The 20,835-nt window shown below is 45.7% G+C and overlaps 1 protein-coding gene across 2 annotated transcripts in view; it reads right to left on the bottom strand.

The window, feature by feature from the left end:
- The window catches only part of CSMD2 (CUB and Sushi multiple domains 2), a 665,093-nt gene that overhangs the window by 198,191 nt on the left and 446,067 nt on the right, over nucleotides 1–20,835 (bottom strand). For both annotated transcript variants that reach the window (XM_029230811.1, XM_029230813.1), the window contains exons 20-23: nucleotides 18,404–18,619; nucleotides 16,816–17,004; nucleotides 10,710–10,879; nucleotides 606–762 (exon numbers count right to left, since the gene is read on the bottom strand). In XM_029230811.1, coding sequence (XP_029086644.1) covers nucleotides 606–762; nucleotides 10,710–10,879; nucleotides 16,816–17,004; nucleotides 18,404–18,619 — 732 coding nt within the window. The remainder of the gene's footprint in view (nucleotides 1–605; nucleotides 763–10,709; nucleotides 10,880–16,815; nucleotides 17,005–18,403; nucleotides 18,620–20,835) is intronic.

Here is a 20,835-nt window from a genome sequence, read left to right as displayed (position 1 = left end):
TCTACAAAAGCACATTTCTTTGTAGCTGCTGGGCAAGTAGAAGCTCAAATAAATGAATAAAATAGCTGTGAAGCCGAAGTATGGAGATGTCATCCCAAGTACTCTGGGGCTGTGTACGAACGTCGGTGCTTTCTGTTTTTGAAATCTCAGGAGTAAAGGAGAAAGTTAAAATCAGGAAAAAAGGGAAAGAATCAAGCCTCGACTCTTTAGGGAGTAGTAAAAAAGAACATAATTATACATTAGTGCTTGCATTTTTTACATCTGACTGTAGCTGAACGTTAGTTTATAAATGTCACCATGAGGAGAGGCTATCTTTGGTTGCTTTAATTCAAAGGCTCAGCGCTTACTGTTTTTAGTGAGTAAATGGCGATTAGTGATCAAAGGTGTGCTGTGACTCTCAGCTAAGTTACTCACAGGTGTAACCATGGAGCTGTGCGCCAAGTGGCAGCTTATCCAGATCACGGGCAACAGTCAGCTAAGCGCGCACCAGTTAGAGAAAATCAAACCCACTAACTGATGGGTGATGTCCCAGAGCCCAGCCTCTCTGTGTGTGGAACCGGGGAAAGCCCGATTTCGCTGTCCGCTCAGATGAGAGAAAGACTCACTGGAAAACTGCAGCTCAAAGCCCTTGCTGGTATTCTCAGCGTCAGAAATGAAGTCAAGCCACAGGCCGCTGGACGTGCTGTTCAGTGTCACCCCCAGCATCTCCGAGCGGCTGAACGCCCCCAGCAAACGGGCGGAGTTGTTGTTGCCATCGTAGACCTGGACACGGGAGAGACCCCAACCCCGCATCAGCATGGCCTTGTCTTGAACAAGGGTTTCCCACCCAACAGCCCACATTCCCAGAGTTTAGCACTGAAAACAACTGTTAGAGGGACAGTCAGTCATCAGATGCAAGGAAGACGGCAGAGGGGAGGTGCCACCGGGTGAGTTATCAGCCCTGCTAGCCTACTTGGTACCAGTTCTGTGCCCAGCCCATCTCGGTGTGAATCATATCTCTAGGAACTGGTTGCTGTTCTAACCTTTCCAGAGGAGATCTGGTCTTAGCTCCCCAACCCCCAGATGGCACCAGCTTACTCTTCGGCAGCTTGGGGAGACCAGGTTGGGGCTGCCTGAGTGCCCAAACCATCTGTTTCTGCAGACAGGCAGGCTGCAAGCATTTGACTTTTCTGCATTGCTAAACACTCCATCCTGCCCTTCCAGGAGATGAGACAATCGTCCTCCTCCCTAATCCCACCCCACTGTGGCAGTGGCCTCAGTCTCACACTCTGCTGGACATGACCCCTAGGATCCAGCAGGATGGAGTTAAAATGTCCAGCGTGTCAGGTGTCATGGTATCTTCCCCTTCCCCAAGCTCAGTCTCTGCCCCTTCCCTCCTAAAATGAGGGCTCCAACGAGGGCTGGAGCAAGCCAGGAGTGGAATCGTGCAGGCATCTGGCTTCCCTGGCTCCCATCTGTCCCCCGAACTGCTGAGCACCAGCAAAGACAAGAATCATCAGAATAATGAACTGGCTCCCCAGGCTCCGAGGTTGCTGCTCCTTTCCAGATAATTGTGCAAATAACAACAGAATTTGTGATTGAGTGAAGGACGCCCTGTTGCTTTGGTAAATATCAAAGATGGGATCTATGGGTGGGTGATGAATATTTGTGCATGGCACAGGATGTGGTGCCAGCTGCCAGCAAATTGGAACAATATTTCCATTCTACTATTTATGAAGCAAAGCTTTCTAAAAGAAGCCATCCTTCAAGCTAACAGTGCTGTATATCAGAGATTTGTTTAGGCCCCTTGGAGCTTCAAAAGTCTGTTTCCAGATCCCATGTGCAATTGTTTTATATCACTGATAGACTGGGAGAATTCCAGAGTGCCAGCAGACATAGACATGACACCAGTTCAAAGAGTTCAGCCCACTGCTGCATCCAGATTGTTATAAAAATAGTTTTATCCATTAAAACATATATTTTGGGGGGCTTCCCTGGTGGCGCAGTGGTTGGGAGTCCGCCTGCCGATGCAGGGGACGCGGGTTCGTGCCCCGGTCCGGGAGGATCCCACATGCCGTGGAGCGGCTGGGCCCGTAAGCCATGGCCGCTGAGCCTGCGCGTCCGGAGCCTGTGCTCCGCAACGGGAGAGGCCACAACAGTGAGAGGCCCGCGTACCGCAGAAAACAAAAAAAACATATATTTTCTAATTAACTGATCAAGGCATTAATCATCAACACTTGCTAACAACACAATAAGAGAGACAACCAGACATCATGTGCTTGCTAATGGAAGACACACCAATACCTATGCTGCCATTTTGCCAAAAAAACATCAAACCTGAATCAAATCAAGCCACTGGATCCAAGTTCCAACTTATAGGAAATATGGAGGACAGAGGAACATATGAAATGAATACATTACAAATAAACAAGTTACAAATAAATTACAAGGGAGTAAAAAAGACGAGATGGAGGTAAAACCTAAAGACTAAAAAAATACTTGAGGCAACTAATCCAATATGTACAAGTTATTTGGATCCTGATTCAAATAAACTGTAAATTTAAAAAATATTACATTTATGAGATAATTGGAAATTTGAACACTCACTGGATATATTATGGTATTAAGAAATTGTTGTTAATCAATAAAAGTATAATGGAAATAGGATTTTTTCCTTAATTTCAAAGCATAATTCATCTTAATTCATTAAGAATATTTTTTGTTCTTAATATGTCATTGTGATAAAATATTCATTGCAGGAAACTTATAACACAGAAAAGCACGAAGAAACTGAAGGCAACTTTCAGCACTCATAACATTTTGGTGACTATCTTTCTAGGCTTTGTTCTATGCATATCTTTCCTTATATAGTTTTTAAATTTATTTTTTTATAAAAGCAAGATCAAACTATAGATACTATATGGTAACCTGCTCTTTCACTTAATATAATGTGTATATTTTTCAAATCATTAAATATTTTTTCCACAACAGCACTTAAACAGCTGTAGAAATTACCATCATAAAATTAACCCAACCCACAATATAATCATTCACGTATCACCGTCCATAATATGGGGAATATGTGCCCTGGCACATAAGACGCACTCAACAAATGTACGATAAATAAATAAACCAATATTTTCTTTCAGTAATTTTGTTCGTAAATCCACCTGGAATTTTGGCATATGGTATAAGATATATTTTCTTCCTGGTTGATTAGCCATTTTTAACAAAACCCTGTTTGTAAATATTCCACCCATCACCAACTTTAAATCCAACGTTATCACATATATAGTTATATAAATTTTTTTGTTCAACTTTCTATTCTACTGCAGTTATCTATTTGCCTATTCCTGTGCATGATCTAAACTGTTTTAATTATTGTAGCTTTGTAATATATTTAAATATTTGGTAGGACGAGTCCCCTCACATTTGTCTTCTTTTAATTTAAAAAACTGTCTTCCCATGTTTATTCTCTTAGATAAACTCAAGAAGAATTTTCTCAAATTAAGAGAAACAACTACCCCCAATCCCTCCAAAAGACCCAAAACAACTTGTATAATTCTGACTGATTAATATTAAATGCCTGGATTGATAAGAGAGAAAACATATCTATATGATAGTAAATCTTCCTATCCATATACATGACATCTGGCTCCATTTTAATCAAGTTGTCTTTTATATCTCTCAGTAAAATTCTGTACTTATTCCTGGGCATTTTTATATTTTTTATTGATACTGGGAATTGGGCCCTTGTATACATTTATTTCCTAACAGAATATTGCTTGTCCATAAGAAAATTGCTTTGATGGTCCAGTTCATCATTAAATACAGGTGATGGATTTATCCCTGACAAATCCAAGAGAATCTATACACACCCATTACATCTAACCTTCTTTCTTTCTTTTTATCTATTATAGGTTTCCACTTTTTTCAGCTTTATTGAAGTGTAACAGATGAATAAAAATTCCATATATTTAAGGTGTACAAATCAAATTTATTTATTTATTTATGGTTGAGTTGGGTCTTCATTGCTGCGCATGGGCTTTCTGTAGTGTGGCACGCAGGGCCTACTCTTCGTTGCGGTGTGCGGGCTTCTCACTGCGGTGGCCTCTCCTGTTGCGGAGCACAGTCTCCAGGCATGCAAGCTTCAGTAGTTGTGGCACACAGGCTCAGTAGTTGTGGCTCATGGGCTCTAGAGCACAGGCTCAGTAGTTGAGGCACACAGGCTTAGTTGCTCCGCAGCATGTGGGATCCTCCCAGACCAGGGATCGAACCCGTGTCCCCTGCATTGGCAGGCGGATTCTTAACCACTGCGCCACCAGGGAAGTCCCATACAACTTGATTTTTGATATGCACATACCACTACATCTAATAAGACAGTTCAGCAAGATGGCTGCCTTCAAAATGAATACGCTAAATGGATAGCTTTTAACACACAGTTTCAATGTAACATTCCTATGAACAATGCTACATGCATGTCTGCTTACACACAGGTGCTCAAGTTTCTCTAGGGCATATATCTAGAACTAAAACAGCGAAGAGAAGCAGGTTGCACATGGAAGGCACATCTTCAACTTTGTTAGATGTTGTCAGACTGCTCTCCAAAGGGTAATACCAATTTAATCTCTCACTAGCAACGTATGACAGCTTTCATTGCTTTATATCTTCACCAACACTTGATATTTTCAGGCACTCTAAAATTTTCCAATATGATGGGTGTGAAATGGTATCCCATTTGAATTTGTATGTCCCTGGTTATCACTGAAGTGGAATATCTTTTTGTATGTTTATCAATTCTACTTTCCTATTCTGTGAATTGCCTATTCATAGCCTTTGCTCAGCCCTGAATATGAAACCTCCCTGCATTTATTTTAGTTTTATGTCCTTTAGTATAAAGTTTTATAATTTCCTCAGTAAAGATTATACACATTTTCGTTAGGCTTATTCCTAGGTGTCTTATAGTTTTTGTTTCTATTATGAGACCTTCTCCCCACCTCTGAATACATGTTTGAATTGGTTGTAGAAACACCAGCAGCTTTGCCAAACTGTCTTATTGGTCTGATAGGTTATCAGCTGGTTGTTTTATATTTTCCAAATAAGAGACAATTTGGATATTCCCTTCTAACTGTTATAGTTTCTTTGTTCTTTTCTTTGTATAATTGCAGTGGCTTGGATCTGAATACTATTGGTGGTAGCAGAACTGGTGTTGTTCCTGACTTTACTGGGAATCCTTAGGAAGTTTTGTCATTAAGTATAATGTTTGCTATACGTGTTGGTAGAAAATTTTTATTAGATTAAGAAAGTTCTGTCCATAGCTTTATCAGATATTTTTAAAAATCATGAATCAGTACTGAGTTTCATCACATGATGTTTCGGGACACTTTGGCAGGATCATGTATTTTTCTCTCCTAATCTGTTTATAGGATGAAATTGCTGATATTGGACCGCTCTTGACCTACAAAAATGACAATTTCATATGGGTTGCCCAATAAAGACAATTAGGAGATTTTGTAATGTTGACACATCCTTACCTTCCTGGAATCCATCCTATTGGTCATTTTTGTTTTAATGCACAGCTAGATTCAACATGATACTGTATTTAGGATTTTTTGTTGTTGTTGTTGCGGTACGGGGGCTTCTCACTGCTGTGGCCTCTCCCGTTGCAGAGCACAGGCTCCGGACACGCAGGCTCAGCGGCCATGGCTCACGGGTGCAGCCGCTCCGCGGCATGTGGGATCTTCCCAGACCGGGGCACGAACCTGTGTCCCCTGCATCGGCAGGTGGACTCTCAACCACTGTGCCACCAGGGAAGCCCTGTATTTAGGATTTTTAGATCTATGGTCATAAGTGAAACTGGCCTAATATTTTATGCTGCCCTTATTCAGTTTGATATCAATATTTCTACTTGTCCTATTTACATAAAGTGAGTGGGGAGATGGATACTAATTTTTCTCTTTTCTGACACAGTTTGATTATTGCAGGGATTAATTGTTTCTTGAAGTTTTGTGAGTTTACCTGTAAAATAGGCTAGGTCTGGGGACTTTGAGAGAGAATACGGGAGAATTCCAATGTTTTAAATGGTTATTGGTTTATTCAGATTTGTATTTTTTTCTTGATATTAGTACTTATTATCTATAAAAATTTCCATTTCATTTAAGCTTTCCGACTTTTTGTCTTATGCTTTTCCTAAACATTTTCTTACTGTTTTCATAATCTCTACCTTATCTATGACTATGTTCCTTTTTCATTCTTAAAATTATATATTTGTGGCTTCGTTATTCCTTGATCAGTCCTGTAAATTTTGTCTGTTTTACTATTTTTCAAAGAACCAGTTGGTTTTGTTGATATTGCTATTTTTTAAATTTATTTTTTTCAGTCACTTTTGCTTTTATCTTTAAAAGTATTTCTTCCACTCTCTTTGGATTTATTCTGTTATATTATTCAAGCTACCTAAGTCCTTATTTATTTTTAACCTAGGTGATACGTCAGAGATTAACAGAGGTATATTAAATCTTCCATGATGACTGTGACTTTATTAAAGTTTTTTACATTTCTAGCAATTTTTATTTAATTTATTCATGCTATGTTATTTGGCACATAAAGTTTTACTGTGAATTGATTGTGCACTTTATTAATATAAAAGAATTCTCTTTTTCATTTCATTATGAGATGTGAGAGAAGTTCTCACATTTATCTTATAATAAAGTGATTTCATTTTTCTGTGGTTTACCATCTTCTGTCCATTGCCTCCATTCCACTTTTTAATTGGGTGATTATGTTTTTCATCTCTTCAGTCTTTCCTCATCTCAGATTGCTCTGTTTTCATTATTGCCTATTTTTGTGTCGTAAATATAATATTCTCTCAAATCCTGTTAAGAATACAAATTAGAAGTTTTTAAAGTGTTTTTTTTCTTTGTTGCTTGCAGAGGGGCAATTAACTCTGACTCCTCAGACAGGTCCCCTTCTTCTGATCTACTGAATATTCACACATATCCAGTTCATTTTCCGGTTGGCACACCATGACAGATGGAAAATAAAAATGGATAATGGAAAGACCCAGTAGCTCCCCTAAGGGGGAGCAGAAGAGTTAAGCCAGAAGAGGCCATAGTAGGAGCTTCTCCTGCTCCTGGTACTAAAGCATGTGTGTGTGAGGGAGAGTGCATATATGTGTATGTGTGTGTACATGTGCATGTGTGTGTGTGTATGATTGTGGCAGCCTCTTCTCAAATGAGCTTGCCCACTCTTGTTAGGTGCCAGCCATGGCATTACTCTGCTTTATCCAGCTTGCCAACAACAGCCAAACAGAATCCGGAAAGTCATGTTGAGAGGGAACTGTGGCTCTGTGTGGTTTCTCAGACCCTGTACGCTTCCAGAAGAGCTAGTTGGATTGAGATCCGGCCCCTACCAACAGCCCCATGGTGTGTCCTTGGCTCCAGGCTCTGCTGCTCTGAGCTAGGTGGTCTTAGATGCATTCTTTCCTTGAGGTTTCTAGCACTTAATCCACTGGCAGGATTTCAATTCACTTATGTGAATTACACTTTGATTAGGCTCTTTCTCAAAATGGACCCCTTTTGGGGGGTATTCCATTTGGCAAATATTCCTTTAAGTTGTATGTGAAAGGCACCCTTGCCTAATTTCCCATTTTCATGTCCCTTTAGTCATTTCCATGGGAACCGTAGAGGATGTAGTTATATACATGGGCTTCGTGTGCCATCTTGAGCTGGGAGCTGTTGTCTTTCCACACTATTGCATTTAGAGGACTTTCTGTCTTGCAGATGACAGAGGTCGACATTTTGGTGGAGGCCAAAACAGAAGAAATCAGGTAGTTCTAGGAGATAAGCTGGAGTATGTGCAGGGGTGAGGTCTAAGAAATTTTCAGTTATTAAATATAAGGAAAAGATTGAGAGTCACAAATGCAAGAAAACAGTCATTTCATGGGTCAGAAATCCAAGAGTGTATGGAAGGTTTGGAGGGCTGGTCAGACGCAAGTGTGGAGGAAGTGGCGGGTCTTGCTGGGCAGGAAGGAGTCCAGGTATGCACTGGGCTTCTTGGGAGGGACAGGTACATCCTCAGGATTGGAAATACATCAGTGTTCTGGCAGATGGGCCAGTTACACCAGGGCAAGGGCAGGGTGCTCCTGGAGGTGACTCTGGGTGCCACCTTCTTTGTGTCACGGTAGATCAGAGTGACAGGTGTAAAGAGCATTGCCACTGCAGCTGACAGTGGTTGCAGGGTGGAAACTATAACCGTGCATTTCTTTTCACTCCAAAATAATTCGTGTCCCAGGTTCTCCCTCGGGAGGGCAAGGGTCCTGAGGGGAAGAGTTAGAACAGGAAACTACGTGATCTCCCTGGATGCCTTGCCCTCCCTTCCCCAGACCCCCTACTATGGAAGCTCTGGTGGTTACAGGATCGTGTGGATGGCCTTTCGCCCAGGTCAGCACCACAGCCCAACCTTCTGAGGAGGACACTACAGAGGCCTAGAAAGGGAGGAAGAGGCTTTTCGGCAAGAAGGTGGAGCCCAGTGTTCGAAGGCTGGTAGCAGGGCCAGTCGGGCAGGCGGCTGCAGAGACCAAGTCTGAAGTCTGGGAAGATCCCTCAAAGAAACACAGGAAATCATCTCCCTCTCCCTACAGCCCTGAAGGGTCACCTGAGGTCCTGATCCCTGGCTGAGCCCTCCCTGACCTCTGACCTGGGGATGATGCCCCAGGTCCCTCCCTTCTTACCCTGAGCGCCTCCAAAAGTCTCTCTTCTGTCTGTTAAGCTGCTCACTCAACCCTGAGGCAGAACCTTGATAGTGCAGTGGGGTATGCACACCTGCTGACTATGTCTTAGGTGCTACTTTGAGTCCAGGCCACCCTAGAGAGGACGCTTGGGCACCAGCCACGTTCCATGCGGCCTCTAGCAACCAAGGCAGGAGGCCTTCTGCTGGTCCCATCAGGCCACATGCACAGAACTGCACACACTCCCCTCAAAACCCGAAAACGGTGTCTCCAAAATAACTTTTTCTGCAGGGTTAACAGCATCCTTCCTCCAAGAATGTCTCTGCATTGTCCAGCTTTCCTCAATTCCACCTGCAGCACTAGAGCACGGAAGTCCCTCTGGCCGTGTTGGCCCTGGGTGTGTCCTCTGAGGCTCTGTTGTTGATGATGAACAAATGGATGGAGAGAACTGAGGTCAAGGGAGACGCCTGAAGACATGGCCATTGGAAAGTATAAAGTCCTGTCTATTGTTCACTTATAGGGAGATGCACACTGCATTTCTCTGTATGGGGAGCTTAGAGGTTGAAAAGTAGAGCTTAAGGAGCCAGATAGGAACCCACTCCCTCCTGGGCCACTTTGCCATATTCTGTTCTGTTTCAGGCATATCCGGTCCCAACTGGTCATCTCATGGTACTTCCTCTTGGGTTCAAGAGTAATTAGGTAAGAGTGAGAAATGCCTTCCAAACACACACACACGCCCCAGAGGGTGGGTCAAGAGTATCATCTTTGCATAAAAAGCACAGCATACTCATCATATCTACAGAGAGTCCTAATGGATGGGGATTATTTAATGGTTTCTCTTTGGATTTTCTAGAGTGGTGACTTTTGGTTGTTTCTAATGTCTAGACTTCTCTGGCTACAGGGAATAAAACTATATTAGAATAAGATAAAAAAGTTTCTTGGCCTAGGATGAAAATGGACCTACTCAGTATGAGATTCTCCTTATAATCCTTTTAAATAAGGCAGCTCTTTGATAAGTTCTCCAGTCAACTCTTTGATTACACACTCACGATGTGTTATTGGAGGTACAAATCTCACACACAAACACAGTCATAGTGTGTTCAATGTCTTAACAAGTCCCTCTCTATAACCCTTTCTTCAGTCCAAGTCCTTTCACTTCTTTCTCTTATGTAGATCTTTTTTTTTTTTTTTTTTTTTTTTGGTACGCCGGCATCTCACTGTTGTGGCCTCTCCCGTTGCGGAGCGCAGGCTCCGGATGTGCAGGCCCAGCGGCCATGGGTCACGGGCCCAGCCGCTCCACAGCATGTGGGATCTTCCCGGATCGGGGCACGAATCCGTGTCCCCTGCATCGGCAGGCGGACTCCCAACCACTGCGCCACCAGGGAAGCCCTCTTATGTAGATCTTGAATCCACTTTCTTCAACCCCACTGCTACATGCAGGCCATCACCATGGTACACTGAAGCTACTGAACTAGCCCACCGGTCACTGAAACATAAACTCAAAACATACACAAATGCACATACACAGAACACAAGTATGTACAGACACAGATCACCCAAACCAAATACAGACACAGACACAGATGCACACACATGTGGAAACATACATATAAACATATCTGTAGCCACACATATCTACACAAATGCACATATTCTATGAACTCTTCCTCATTTAGGTTGATGGTCAGAGTTCACAATGGAAAACCTGATCCACTAGCCACTCCAACTGAGTTTATTATGGTGATTTACTATCCAGACAACCCCTACTCAATCACATACATATTTGAGAGCAGTCAGCTCCTAAGAAACTCTAAAGCCACATTCTTTAGAATACACTCGCCTACCCTTCTCTCTTAGATTCTCACTTCTCCCAGATGAGTGAGGACATCTTGGGACTCAGGAGGGAAGAAGAAAGGTTGGGTCATTCACTTAGAGATAAATGAGTGTGGTGACCATACTTTTGCATCCCGTAACATACATACTCTATGAAATCTATCAGTGTTACCTTGAGGACATCTCCTTCAGAGAGTTCAAACGCCCTGGCTTTGAGCTGAATCCCCTTCCCCGGCTGGGTCTGGATGGAGTAGATGCATTCGTGGTTGTTACTGTAGTTCACAGGAAAGTTGGGGGACAGCAGAGTGCCCTGAGTGCCCGTGACTGAATTCCCACACTCAGCTGGAAAGAGAATCACAATAATCACAGATTAACGCCCATCAGCTACATCTGGAAAACAACTCACAGCGCTCGAGTACCTTACAAAGATGACAAGTTGCTTGCCTCTCTACCTGCCAGAGTGCCTGTTTATCTGTCCATTTGTCTGCCTGTCTATAGGAATGCTTATCAAAGTTTTTGTTTGTTTGTTTGTTTTTAACACCTGCCCACCTGTAGTTCTGTTACGTTCCTTTATTTCTCTCCTTCGATTTGTCTGTTTTTCTTCCGCAGAAATAGAAATAAACCCACCAGGCACCCTTTACTTTTACAGTGTTATGAAGCAGCCATTCTCCCTCCCACCTGTTCATATCGTATCATAGCAACAGAAATGACCAAGGAGGGCGTCAGGGGACGATGCGGGCAGCCAAGTGAGGAGGGATGAAGCCTTTCAGTATCAGAGGATACAAACGAAGAGGGGACAAGATTGAATAATAATTGCTAGCATCTTCCAAGCTTTACAAGGATCATTTCAGCCATTAGTCACAGCAACCGATCCCCATAAGGCAGGCACAATTATCATCCCTGTTTTCAAGATAAAGACCCTGGTACTTAGCAATTTAGATCAAGTCTCTCAATTCAAGGAGAGGAGGGGGCTGACAACTCAGCCCTCTTGGTCCTGGAATTTAGGGCCTCTGAGGCTCTGAAGAAAGTTTTGGCACAGACACATGGAAACCCTGTTTAATTCAACAGCTAATGAATTCACACCTTCCTCTCAAAATCTGTTCCTGCTCCTCCAGAATTAGTCATTCTTTCCCCATTGTTCCTATACCTCTATTTATAGCGGTCATCACAATTTTTTTTTGTGTGTGTGTGTGTGGTATGCGGGCCTCTCAGTGTTGCGGCCTCTCCCGTTGCGGAGCACAGGCTCCGGACGCGCAGGCTCAGAGGCCGTGGCTCACGGGCCCAGCCGCTCCGCGGCATGTGGGATCTTCCCGGACCGGGGCACGAACCCGCGTCCCCTGCATCGGCAGGCAGACTCTCAACCACTGCGGCACCAGGGAATCCCGGTCATCACATTTTACTTGACTTATTTGTTAACATTTCTGTCTCCTCCACTGCCCTGTAGGTGCTTTAGGGCTTGGTCATATTTCTGTATCTCCAGCACCCACTGGCTCTGCTCCATGCCTGGGCAGGACAGCAGCAGGGATGAAAGGGGTAGCTCAGTGCAGGGCATGTGCTGAAGGACCCTGCAGTTGGCTCTCTAGGGTCTTTGATAATTGTGAAGCCTCTTCCTGGACTTCCCTGTGGCAGAGCGTCTACCAGATCGCACCCTGATGGCTTATTTCTTGTCTGCACCCCCTACCCAAACTGTGCGTTACTTGAAGGTAAGGGTCATGCTTAACGAATCCATGAATTTCCAAGGCTTAGCCCAGATTGCCTGTAAAATAAATATTTCCCAAATGAATGAATGAATAAATATGGAGGACACTGACCTCAGAGGATGGCCAGCTCTAAAAATGATTAGGTTCTGGAAGGATAAAAATACAAGTCAGATGGCAGGCCCATTATTTGTCTGGACATATGGGGAGTTCGGAGCATATGTAGAATCTCTGAGGTTGGTGGTAGCACATCTGCTTTCCCCGAACCATTCCTCAGTGTCCCTATTCTAGGCACAGTCATTGGCTGGAAGGACCCTGAGGTCACCACATATTCAACTTTAATTGCCCTGAGCCTGGAGTGTCCTAGGCCACAGCAGTGTGGAGGGAGCATGTGATACAGGAACACTCAGAGCTGAGTCTCTAGTGGGCTTAGTTGTACCTCTGTGTGTTCTCTTGCCCCCAAGGCTGCTCCTTAGAACTTTGAAGATAGTGACCATGTCCCACCAATCAGTCCTCTGATTGGTGGGACAAGCCCTCCTCCCTGGGCCCTTTCCAGTTCAGGACCAGCTTCAGGTTCCTAAGACGTCACATAAGTCATTACTATGGACAGCATGTTTGTGTCCCTCTGACAAATTCTTATGCTGAAGCCCTGATTCCCCAGTGTGATGCTATTTGGAGGTGGGGCCTTTGGGAGGTAATTAAGTCTAGATGAGGTCATGAGGGGAGAGTCCCCATGATGGGATTAGTGCCCTTATCAGAGGAATTGACCAGAGCCTGCAATCTGTCTGCTGTGTGATGGTACAGCAAGAAGGCTGCCATCTGGAAACCAGGGAGAGGGCCTTTACCAGACACTGAATCCACTGGCACCTTGATCTTGGACTTGCCAGCCTCCGGAACTGTGAGAAATAAATGCTTGTTGTTGAAGCCACCCACTTTATGGTATTTTCTTATAGCAGCTCAAACTGAACAGGACAGCCATCATTTGTCCTGGAGGAGAAATCTCGTTTTTCAGTGCTTTAAACTCAGCCTGTTTGCAGAGTGCCCGAACGCGCGTAATGAATGTGCAGAGCTGGGGCATAAAACTAAAGGGCGGGTGGTGGACGGGCACCCTGGTGGCTGCTGATACTTTAGGTAGATATGTTTCTAAAGTGTGTAAGTATTCTGGGTGCCCTCTGATGAAGGTGGGCATTTGGGGAGGGGGTGCTGAGGGCTGTGCATATTTAGACATTTATTACTCAGTCACATCACGTGGGCAGCCCTCTGAAGCAGCTCTCCATCATCCCTGGGCATCACACAGTATTCTCTTCCGTCTAGGGAACGACATGTGGTGCAGTGGGATGAGCATGGATTTTAGACTCAGACAGACCAGTTATATCAACTCTCTGAACCTCGGTCTCTTCATCTGCCTCCATCTGGACAATAACAGCACCCACATAAAACTAGAGAGAATACATATATGAAATTTTATGATGAAAGAGGTGAACATATAGGGAGTGGCTAGCACCTAGTAGGCCCTCAACAAGCATTATTCCTTTCTCTCCCCATCTAACCTGATGAATCTACGCAGCTTATCTGCTTCTATTTGGAGCCCTAACTGCCCAGGCTCCGGGAATGGCCGAAGGCCCAAGAAGCTTCTCGGGAAGCATGTGTTAGCTGCCTGACATTCACAGCGCCCTCACTGTTCCTGATACCTCTTGCTCTCTGCCTAGTTCCTAAAAGGTGGTTTACCTTAAACGTGGGCTTTGACATATTTTTGCACCTCCTTCCTACCCTGGCTTGCTGCACAATAGCTATATGCCATCTCTGCCCCAGCATGACCCTCTCCTCTTTCCCACATGCCCAACACCTTTATGGGGAGGGGAAGGGGGCTGACAGTTTCAGAAGGGGCCAGTCCTTGGCCCCTAATGAGGCCTTTTTCCAGGGCACCAGGGAGTGTACAGGAGGTAGCGGGACCTGGCACTTGCTTTTGGGAGAGTTTCCAAAGTATCACGGGAGGTGAGCAGATGCACGGAAAAGCCAAACACAAGCATAAATGGAAACAAATAAATGTTCCAGAGAAACAAACAGTCATCTGCACTGGAAAGTGCTGCGGCTAATTCAGGCATCTACGACTTCTGTCATCCCCATCAGAAGACGTCTCGTTAAGGGCAGGGGCTGTGTCTTGTCCATCAGTCTGGGGCTCCCGAGGCAGAGAGGTAGGTCTGCTCCATCATGCGGGGCTCCCAAGGGTAGGGTCATGACTCTTGGTGCAGAATGGGGTCCTCTGGGATCAGGGCTGTCTCTTCCACATCCAGCTCAGGGGACCCTGAGGTCAGGGGCTGTGTCACCCTGTCACACAATGAATTAGAGCCCAGGACTGTTCATCTCCTTCTCAGCAGGGAATGTTCCTGGTAAGTTATTCAATTTACACCTCCAGTGCGTATGGCGACTGGGAGCATCTCCCGGGTGGGCATTCCCGTGATAACTCCAGCCTGAGGTTCTGCTGTGGGCTGGTGGTAATTAGAGGTGATTATAGTTGCTATGCGTTATGAATACATACAAAACAGAAGACAAATGTAATAACGAAAATATTGTGAGCGCCATGAACAAACAGTAATTGGAATAATAAGTTAAAGAATGAGTTTATGTAATGAGTTCAATGAGGCAGAACTTAGGACGTGTGTGTATCTGTGGTCCTGGATAATCCCATTCAGGAAAAATTCCCCTCAGAGCCACTTAGCTGAAGACATTTCTCCAGAGCAGAAAGGAGCTGCTAGCAGCCACATCGAAACTGAACCTACACAGTGGGAGTTACATGTGTGTCTGAATGTGTGTCCAGGTCAGGGTGGGTGGATGCTCTGGGGGATGGTTGCAGGAAAAAGGATAAACTTTGAGATTAGTTAATTGATCAAAAATGGAATTCTGCATCTATTTGTCTTAATGTTTCCCCTCTGAGATCGTAAAGGGTTATTGGTTGTTGGTCATGTCATCGATAAATAATGATAAAAAGGTTATTGGCAAAATGATAATAATATGGCACCCCATTGGTGTATGTAAATTACGTCATCTAATCTGGAATAAAGCCTGTGAATTGGATATTGTTATCTCTGTTTTATAAGCGAGGAAGCTGGAGTTGCTGGGGTCTGGTGGCTTGCCCAAGATCTAACAGCTGGTAAGTGGCAGAGCAGAGACTCACCCTTGGGCCCAGGTGACCCCACAGCCTGATCCCAGCCCATCTTGCCATCCTATTTACGACTGTCCTCTGCAGAGCCCCAGGGCTCCGTGCGGTTGTCTTGGGCAAGGCTGACCTCAAGGGCTCTCAAGACGCAGGCACCTGTTTCAGTCAGTGCAGTGCTGCTTTGATCTGTTTGGTATATTGGGGTTTTCTGTAATATTTAGCACTAGCGGATAGCAGTGAGCACGGAAGGTACTCCACTGATCCAGCCTGTGTTCCATCTAGCCCCATGGTGTGAGCATCGAGCAAACAGAGCCGTGAACCTTATAAATGAGGGACAGCCAGCAACTGTCCCCAGTCCTTGGGATATCACCCCACTTCTCTCCACCCTCTGGGCCTGAAGCTCTGAAAAGTCTGCTCTAGCACGCTGGCAAGGAGGCCGGCAGGACCTTGGGTCACAGGGCTCCTGGTCCCAACTCCATCAGCTACCTCTTTAACCTCACCACCCACTGCTCTCCCCCTCGCTCGCTCCAGACTGGCCTCCAAGCTATTGCTCAAACACCGAGCATCCTCGTGGCCTGGGGCCTTGGTACTCTGCTCCCTCTTCTCCCATGAATTAGCTCCTTGAATCCCTTCAGATCTCTACTAAAATGTCAGCTCATCAGAGAAGTCTTTCCTGACTACTTGTTATAAAAACCTCCAGCACTTTCTAAGCTGACCATCTTTCTCTGTAACCCACAACACTGCCCGACACACTACACATCCATGCGTTTACGGCCTATCTCCCCCCACCAGAATGTGAGACCAGGAGTGGAGAGACCTTCTCTGTATTGTTCACCTTTGTATTCTCAGCGTCCAGAAGCATGCCTGACCTGCAATGGGTGCTCCATAAATGAACCCAACTCCTGCTTCTCTCTCTCTTCCCCAGCGGAATGGAGGAAGTCTTTCTAGAGATTCTCAAAAGCTATCGGACCCTCATTGGACAAGTAAAATCAGCCCTCTCCTCAACCAGATGGGGATTCTCCATGGGCAAAGGTCATACCTCCTTCCTATAGGTGCACCCACACACCCCACCCAGACTTCTCCACAAGAGGCATCAATTAGCCATGGGAATGTGTGCTAAGGGTGGGAGGTAACAGCATAGAAATTGATTTCATCCTAGTGCCTACTGTGGACCCGCTTTGTAAAGGTCAGTTGAGGCTACAGAACAGCTCATGAAGCAGGCATTGCCATCTCTCCTGTACCGATAAGGAGGTTGGCGTGGAAGGAGGGTAGGCCACCCACCCAAGGTAACCGTGTGCTAAGACAGTCCTTAAACCCAGTCCTGTCGGCCTCTTGGCCCAGGTGCGTTCCACCACCTCCCAGCAATTGACTAAAGTCCGGCCAACCCCATTAGTGAAGCAAAATGAAAGCACGTGACCACCTACCAACACACCTTGGCAGAGGCGAGCTCCACAGGCGCCGTCTGCCCCCCAGGCACGTGATGCGGGCCGTGCCCTCCAGACGGTACCCGGGGAAGCAGGAGAAGGTCAAGGTGTCGCCTACACCAAACTGCAAGCCCTTCCGGATGCTGTAGGCTGGGACCTCAGGCTCCTCACAGGGCTCCAAGTCATACTCTGGAAAGGCAGCAGGAGAGCTGGGGTCACACACAGAGGATGGGAACACACAGACAAAGACACCACGGAGAAGAGGACGAGAGAGGAAGACAGAGGTACACGATACACACCGATGCACGAAAAGTAAGGAGAGGAGAGAGAGCCCGAGAGGGACAGAGACAGGCGAGAACAGGCAGGTGTGTTCTGGGTGGTCTGAGTGCCTCCAGACCACAAGCAGTGGGAGAGAGCACCGCCTTCCTGGAAACATGCTTCCCAGGAGTACTTCTGAGGCTGACCCTTCCCTCCTCTGTCCCTTCATCTCCACATGAACCCCAGCCTCAGGCTTGTGGACTCTCCTGTCTCTTTCTCCCCGGGCACCAAGCCAGATCAGTTCAATCAGCCTGGTTCTAGAGGTTCACAATGCATGACCCAGCCTAGGGCAACTTACATTGGGAAAGAGAATCCAAGTGCTTCAGCTGAAGCTGTGTCTTTGTAACACTGGCACTTGAGGCAGATGGCATCTATGCACCAGGGACCTGCCTCTAGTGACTTATATACCTCTAGTGATGATATAGAAGTACCTTTTCCCTCATCCCCAAGGGCATCTCCCTTCTGGGACACAGTACCCCGGGGCTCTGTGTGGTGGGGAGAAAGAGGCTGGATGAGGCAGACTGGCTGGATATGTCCCATCAGCCAGGACATGGCAGGTGGCATCTGCTGGAGGGACACTGTGAGGCTGAGCTCAGCCATGTCCCATTTCCTAGAGGTCAGATATCTCTCAGCCATCCTGGGGAAATCCATCTGCTGTCTCTGCTCCTGGCTGGTGGTGGGAGGGGGTGGTCTGGGAGCAATAGTCTGAGAGCAGCAGGAGGACTTGGTACTAGAGGAGTGAAGGGTCCTCTTTTCTCCCTGAATGCACATTAAAGAGCTTTCTTTTCAGGATTCCTAAACACAAAGATAAATATCTATCGCTACTCAATTAGCATTGGTGAAGCAGCCCGCACATGAGACCAAAACACTCCAAAATGTGAATTTCAGTCTCCCTTCTTTTTCTTTTCGATTTTTTTTTTTTAGCAATTGCTGTGGTTGTGAAGTAGTGCAAGTGGAATCAGAAGAAGAATCTGGAATTACTAGGGCAGGATGGGACTCCTGAGGTCCTCTAGTTCAATCAGTTGGGTTGGTCATGTTCAGAGTGAAGCCTAAATACCTTCACAGAAGGAGATTCCCCAACAGACCTGCTAATTCCTTCCAAGCCCACTCTAAGGAAGTTCTGCTGCAGCAGTGAGGTCCCTCTCCCAGAGGCTGGGGAGGGGACCGATAGCCATCTGCTGGGAAGACCAGAGGCTGGCAGCAGGGTGGGGGGTGGGAGGGACAGAGTGCTCAGCCATCACTTACCCCGAGGGACCCTCACATGCTTTACCTGAGAAGGTGATGTTGAAGCCTTCGTAGGACATGGAGAAGTCGGAAATGAAGCGGACCTGGGCAGTGAAGTTGCCGTAGAGTCCAGCGCTGATGGGCGCTGGCAACCGGGAACCGGTCAGCTGCCTCAGGGGCTGAGTGAAGCTGCCATTCTCCGTGATGAGGAGGTAGTCGTGGCTGCTCTCCAGGTGGAAGGTGTGGAAAGTGAAGAACACACCTGCCAGGAGACCAGAGGGTCAGGGTGATGACAGTGAGAGGCCTGAAGGGGCTCAGCTGCACGATGGGGTCTGCACAAACGTCTCCCGTTTGCAAGCGTCTATCGGTGTGCAGAACCTCAAGCTTGAGCATGATCAACACACACCAGCCAACCTGAATGAAGGAAGCCAGGTGAACCGCACACGCCCCTGCCCTGAGGTCCAGTCAGGGAGAAGGATGCTGCTTTCTGGTTGTCCCAATTTGAAAGGGAGATTTATGGCTAGGTCATTCATTCAGTCAACAAGTATTTGTACATTTATTGGGTACTTCCTATGGGCCAGGATCCAGGGCTGCGTGGGAGCAAGGGGATATAGCTACAGTACAGAGTGACAAATGCTGGAACCAATGTAGATCAGACTGCGCTGGGGGGCAGAAGGGAAAGAAGGGAGGGTAGGATGCCCTCACTAAAGAGTGAGCATTTGATTGAGGTCTTAAAAGGAGGCTTAGGAATTAACCGGATAAGAGGGGAAAGGGCACCCCAGGCAGGGTACTGGAGACAGAGCTGCTGTGGACTCCAGGGCTCTGAGAGCGGCACGGTGCGGCTGGACACACTAAGCAGGAAACGTCTGGAAGAGGGGCTGGAAATGTAGGCTGGGGCTGGACTGGATATTTTTCTGGAGGCATTGAGAAGCCATCCTATCCAGAGTGTATCCGATTTCAGGTTAGCAAGATGTTGGTGGCTGTGAGGAGGACGAAGTGGAGGGAGAGAGAACAGTTAGAAGGATGTCAGCCATGCACTGCGGGAAAGTGGATGGGGGCTGGCAGAGGGGGTGAGAGCAGGAAAGGGACATGAGACTCAGGAGGTGAAATGGACAGGGAACAGAGGCAACAGATGCAAAGGAGGAGTTAAGGGATGACGCGGAAGATTTTTTTTAATTTTAACAATTTTTAAAAAAACATCTTTATTGGAGTATAATTGCTTTACAATGGTGTGTTAGTTTCTGCTTTATAACAAAGTGAATCAGCCATACATATACATATATCCCCATACCCCCTCCCTCTTGCGTCTCCCTCCCACCCACCCTACCCCACCCCTCTACATGGTCACAAAGCACCAAGCTGATCTCCCTGTGCTATGTGGCTGCTTCCCACTAGCTATCTATTTTACGTTTGGTAATGTGTATATGTCCAAACCACTCTCTCACGTCATCCCAGCTTACCCTTCCCCCTCCCCATGTCCTCAAGTCCATTCGCTATGTCTGCATCTTTATTCCTGTCCTTCCCCTAGGTTCTTCAGAACCTTTTTTTTAAGATTCCATATATATGTGTTAGCATATGGTATTTATTTTTCCCTTTCTGACTTACTTCACTCTGTATGACAGAGTCTAGGTCCATCCACCTCACTACAAATAAATGAATTCGTTTCGTTTTATGGCTGAGTAATATTCCATTGTATATATGTGCCACGTCTTCTTTATCCATTCATCTGTCGATGGACACTTAGGTTGCTTCCATGTCCTGGCTATTGTAAACAGAGCTGCAATGAACATTGTGGTACATGACTCTTTTTGAATTATGGTTTTCTAAGGGGATATGCCCAGTAGTGGGATTGCTGGGTCGTATGGTAGCTCTATTTTTAGTTTTTTAAGGAACCTCCACACTGTTCTCCATAGTGGGTGTATCAACTTACATTCCCACCAACAGTGCAGGAGGGTTCCCCTTTCTCCACACGGTCTCCAGCATTTATTGTTTGTAGATTTTTTGATGATGGCCATTCTGACTGGTGTGAGGTGATACCTCATTGTAGTTTTGATTTGCATTTCTCTAATGGTTAGTGATGTTGAGCATTCTTACATGTGTTTGTTGGCAAGCTCTATATCTTCTTTGGAGAAATATCTCTTTAGGTCTTCTGCCCATTTGTAAAATGGGTTGTTTGTTTTTTTGATATTGAGCTGCATGAGTTGCTTGTAAATTTTGGAGATTGATCCTTTGTCAGTTGCTTCATTTGCAAATATTTTCTCCCATTCTGAGGGTTGTCTTTTTGTCTTGTTTATGGTTTCCTTTACTGTGCAAAAGCTTTTAAGTTTCATTAGGTCCCATTTGTTTATTTTTGTTTTTATTTCCATTTCTCTGGGAGGTGGGTCAGAAAGGATCCTGCTGTGATTTATGTCATAGAGTGTTCTGCCTGTGTTTTCCTCTAAGAGTTTGATAGTGTCTGGCCTTACATTTAGGTCTTTA

Source organism: Monodon monoceros, unplaced genomic scaffold (genome assembly GCF_005190385.1).
Source record: "Monodon monoceros isolate NGI ecotype Baffin Bay Population unplaced genomic scaffold, NGI_Narwhal_1 Super_Scaffold_18, whole genome shotgun sequence".
NCBI classification, from domain to species: domain Eukaryota; kingdom Metazoa; phylum Chordata; class Mammalia; order Artiodactyla; family Monodontidae; genus Monodon; species Monodon monoceros.
This window is presented reverse-complemented; position numbering and strand designations above follow the sequence as displayed.